This window comes from Phalaenopsis equestris, unplaced genomic scaffold, assembly GCF_001263595.1.
Source record: "Phalaenopsis equestris unplaced genomic scaffold, ASM126359v1 Scaffold000470, whole genome shotgun sequence".
NCBI classification, from domain to species: Eukaryota; Viridiplantae; Streptophyta; class Magnoliopsida; order Asparagales; family Orchidaceae; genus Phalaenopsis; species Phalaenopsis equestris.
The window spans coordinates 32,408-37,464 of NW_018164911.1; the positions used below are offsets into that span (position 1 = coordinate 32,408).

At 35.0% G+C, this 5,057-nt stretch overlaps 1 protein-coding gene across 1 annotated transcript; it reads right to left on the bottom strand.

Moving 5' to 3' along the window:
• Nucleotides 1–2,787: 2,787 nt before the first annotated feature.
• On the bottom strand, nt 2,788–4,787 carry LOC110027970 (pentatricopeptide repeat-containing protein At2g33760). Its single transcript, XM_020729638.1, has one exon. It carries the CDS (start codon nt 4,693–4,695, stop codon nt 2,941–2,943), a length of 1,755 nt encoding a protein of 584 aa, XP_020585297.1. The 5' UTR covers nt 4,696–4,787; the 3' UTR covers nt 2,788–2,940.
• Between the last annotated feature and the right edge of the window lie 270 nt (nt 4,788–5,057).

The following is a 5,057-nucleotide window of genomic DNA, read 5'->3' on the forward strand; positions in this document are numbered from 1 at the left end:
TAATGATTTTATCACCCGAAGTTATAACTCTACCCCTAGAGCTACTGCTATTAAAACTACATTCCATATATTCAGTTTTAGATCTACTCAAACAAAGGCCTTTCCACTCCAATGTTGCCCCTCACAATTCAATTTTTTCTTGTACCCCTTCTCTAGTCTTATCCAAAATAAGGATATTATCAATGACAAGCATACACCAAAGTACATCTTTCTGTATATGTTCAACAAGATCAACCAAAACTAAAACAAAAAGATATGGGCTTAAAGCCGATCCCTTATGTAATCCAACTGAAATAGAAAATACTTGGTAAATCCTCATTCTCTTCGAACACAAGTAACAACTATAGTATACATATCTTTAATGACTTGAATATGAGTAATATCAACACATTTATTTTCTAGAACTCTCCGAAGAACTTCTCTTGGAACCTTATTGTAAGATTTTTCTAAATCAACAAAAATCACAAAAATCATATGTATAGTCTTTCTGTATTTCTTTATCAAACCTCCCATACTTCTCCATCAAACCACACAAAAAATGTATAGAATCCATGTAGGTCTGCCTGACATAAACCCAAACTGATTATGAGAAATCTTTGTATCCCTTTGTAGCCTATGTTTAGTACCCTCTCCCATAATTTTAAAGTATGACAATTTAACTTAATTCCTCTATAATTTGCACAGTCTTGTGCATACCTTTTGTTCTTAAAAATGGAGAACAAAATTCTTTTTCACTGCCCGAAGGCATCTTTAAACTCCTTGAAATAATATTAAAGAGTTTAGTAAGCCAAGAAGCTCCTAAATCTCCTAGATATTTCTATACTTCAATAGGGATATTACCAAGTCCTACTGATTTTCCACCTTCCATATTCTTTATAGCGTCCTCAACTTCCTATTTACTAATGCGAACATTAAAACAAAATATTCTATTATTAATAATGATATTAAGATCACTATTGTCAATCATATTTTTAGAAACTTCGTTGAAAAGTTTATCAAAATAGTTTACCTACTTATATTGAATATCATCCCTAAGAGAAGCACTTTTTGATTTTATCTTTAATAAAATTTACTTGAATTGAATCTTTACTTTTCTTTGGCTAGTTTATACATATATTTTTAACCTGCTTTAGTATATAATTTATTATAAAACCACTAAAAGTATAACTCATATCGTCAAAAACTATTCTCTTAGACTCCCTACATGTCATCTTATACTTTTATTAGTTTTCTAAACTTTACATTTCACCAATTTTTGTAATACTTCTTATATTTTATCATTTCTTGCACATTATTACTCAACGACCAACTATTTTTTTTTATAAAAATTTTTCCTTTTGATTCTTCAAGTATATCATTTATCACCTGTTTGATAGTATTTGTTACTTTATCACACATAGAATTAGCTTCTTCATGAACATCTCGAATGTTGAAATCTTGAAATTACTCATAAAATAAAATGTATTTGTCTTTTAAGTGGCCACATCTAATTTTATGATAATATTTCATTGTATTTTTTTATCTTACAAATATTTATCTTAAAATCCAAAACTAATAATCGATGTTAATTAGTAAATGTTAAATATACAATTGCAACCTTATTAAGTTGGTACTCATTAAATATTACATTATAGAATTATCCTATTAATTCGGCTAACAAAATATAGTTATAGTAAAAGTTAGGCTCACTTGTGTGAAATTTGTTTTTATCTAAAATAATAAAACAACATTACTACTCAAAATACACTCACAATAAGATTTTAGAACTTTATATAAGGATTGAGCATAGCTACGATCCCCAAATAAAATCTAGACAAAAATATATATAGATTCCACTTCATTAAACAAATAATTTGAGAAGAGACACACATACAATTTTGCTGCTGAGTGTGTTCTCATGTGTTTTCTTTTATTTTTCTTATTGTTTGAGGTCAGTGAGCTTTGAGCATTAGATATTTCGGTGCGGGAGGAAGTGCCCAACCACTAGACCAACATCTCGTCCGCATGTCCAGGGGCAAAATCATTATTCAAATTTATGTATGAATTGAGTTCATAAAAAATGAATTCATGTAAAACAAATGACGTTATAAGCAAAACAAGTGCATTTAAAAAATAATTCAATATATTTTTTATATAATGCTCAATTATATTTACTTATTTACATACAAGAACTGGATTAAACCAAATTCTAAAAATTAGCTATATAAATGAACAAGCTTGAATGCTAACTTACATATTCTTTTATGTTCATGAACACACATTATTTAACAATTAACCCACTAAAGACTCCATTAAAGTCATTTAATGATGGCTTAAATGCTTGTTTGGAGACATATTCTTTATGTTTGCATCAATTTTCTTTCATCTTATAAGCTTTTAAAAATATGTGAATTATCAGAGGTATATATATGATGAAACTATCAAAACAATACACTAGATATGCAGATTTAAAATTTTTTATCAATATTTAACTATTTCAAATGACTTAAATAATACCTATTTAATCATGAAAATTTTAACTAAAAATCTATATATCCAATTATATCTCGCAATTAGATTATATATTTAAATCGTTAGCATCAACAATACATTTAGTTAGGCCCAATTATTTAATTGCAGTTCCAAAAATATTAAAAAAGTAATAATAAAGGAACAAAACTTTAAAACTCCTGCCCAGGCTGCCATATTCAAGCTCGACTCAAAGACAATATGAAAATAAATGGCAGAATACAATGGAATAAGAAGGGAAGATTTCATAGCAATATATACCAAGTGATTTGTGTCCTTAAAACATAAAAGAAGAATAATGCAAGAAAAATGTTTACAGAACTATAATTTCCAATCAATTTTTTCACCCCAAAAATTGCATATCAAAGCATCCTAGAATCTCATGCTTGGCTACACTAACAAAACATCAAAATAAACAATCATAAGAGATAATTACCAGTAATCCTGGCAAGAGCAGAGCCCATATCTAAAATGATGGAACCTGTGTTTATCTCTAACAACAATTTCCCTACCAGTTACTCCAGAAATAAACTTGATAGCCAAATGGCAATCACCACATATGCGCAGATTCTTTACAACCTTAATCAAACTCCCTGCACCAGTACTCAACAGGCCGAAAGCAACAGCCAGCTTCTCACTATGAAATCTAAGCGCAACCTCCCTCTCCTCTTCCTCCAATTCATGAAGAACAGAATCAGTCATCGGCTCATATCCTACTTCCCTTATTCTGCAAATCAACTCCTCCAGATATCGATAGATTTCGACCGTTTTCAGGTTTGATGTATCCCCCATTCTAAACATATAGGGTACATTATTGATCTCTATCAAGCTATATCCAGTCTTCTTCCTCCAACCTCTGGAAATCATGAAATCTCTAATCTCTTCCACTTTCTCCATCTTCCCTGCCAAAGCATGAATATTTGAAAGAAGAACATGGTGGCTTGGATTCTCAGGCTCTAAAGCCAGAAGCTTTGTGGCGATTTCAGCAGCCCTGTTGAAATTTTTGTGCATTTTGCAAGCACCAAGCAATGCAGTCCAAACTGCAGCTTCAGGCTCTCCAGTTATTTGATCCCTTATGAATTTCATAGCTTCATCAAGCAGGCCAGCTCTGCCATAGAGATCAACCATGCAGACATGATGTTCAGCTCTTGGAATAAAATTATAATCAAATTTCATGGAGTCGAAAGCCTCCCGGCCTTGTTGGACCATCCCTCCATGAGCGCAGGCGGACAGAACAGCCACGAAGGTGACAAGGTTTGGTGGAGGGCCATAAAGCTGCATTCTTTCGAAAAGCTCCATTGCTTGCTCCGCAAATCCATGCATTCCGTAGCCGGCAATCATTGCGGTCCATGAAACCGCATTTTGTTCTTCGAGTCCATCAAATATTTCTCGAGCCTTTGCCACTTGGCCGCATCGAGCGTACATGTTTAACAAAGAAGATCCGAGAACCAAACCAAGACGAAGATTTTTTCCTTGGATGTAATGCTCATGAAGCCACTTCCCCAAAGCCAAGTCCCCAACTTGGGAACAAGCAGAAAGAAGGATAGCTAGAGTAGCATCATCCGGCTCTATCCCTTTCTTCCGCATCAAATAAAACAATTCAATCGCCTCACCAGCACGTCCATTCTGCTCATAACCAGAGATCAATGCATTCCATACCACTACACTTTTATCAGGCATTCTATTAAACACCTTGCGTGCAATGATCAAGTTACCGGCTTTAGAGTAGAGAACGACCAGGGAGGTTTGAACAAAGCGGTCGAGGCCAAAGCCGGCGGCAAGAACATGGGAATGAAGGATTCGGCCGAGGTCGGAGGCGGAGAGATCAGCGCAGGTTTTGAGGAGGGAAGTGAAAGTGTAATTGGAAGGGCGAAGGGAGGAGGAGAGCATTAGGAGATAGAAATGGAGAGAATGGAGAGGCAGGGTTGAGCGAGAGGAGGCACGGATGATGGAGTCAAAGAGGAAGGCGTCAGGGTTAGGAACGGAGGGGAGGAGACGGTTGGCGTAGAGAGGGTAGCCGGCGGAGATGATGAGGGTGAGGAGTTTTGTGAGGAGGGAACGGTTTCGGTGGAGGGTGGAAATAACGATGCGGGCGTGGATTTGGGTAAGGGGACGGATGCGGGGGCCGGCGACGAGTAGGGAGGTGTAGAGCGGAGAGTGAGGCGATGAGGAAAGGCCTGGTTCCATCTTCGTTGGGCGGCCATGGAATGTCGCTTCGACGAGAAATGGGGGCTGAACGGTGGATTAAGGTTGACTCAAAAGAAATTGGAAATTGTGTTTTGCAATAAGCACCACGTAAAATATTGGTTATAATTTGGTTGATATTAGTAGGTAGTTTTGATGTGATCCTAAGGATTTAGATGTTATATAAGTAAATATCAAATTTAAAGTGTTTAATAGGCAAATCATAAGAATTACATTATTTGTATGGAAATCACCCTCAAACGAAGTGTGATGGATAGCATGAAAATTCAATTATTATTTTTAATAACTTAGATAATTGAGCACAACAACACAAGTGATGCATTATCTCGAAAGATAAATGTATC

What these genes read in the sequence shown, in the direction of transcription:
- LOC110027970 (XM_020729638.1), bottom strand. Translation starts at nt 4,695, where the DNA reads ATGGAACCAGGCCTTTCCTCATCGCCTCACTCTCCGCTCTACACCTCC.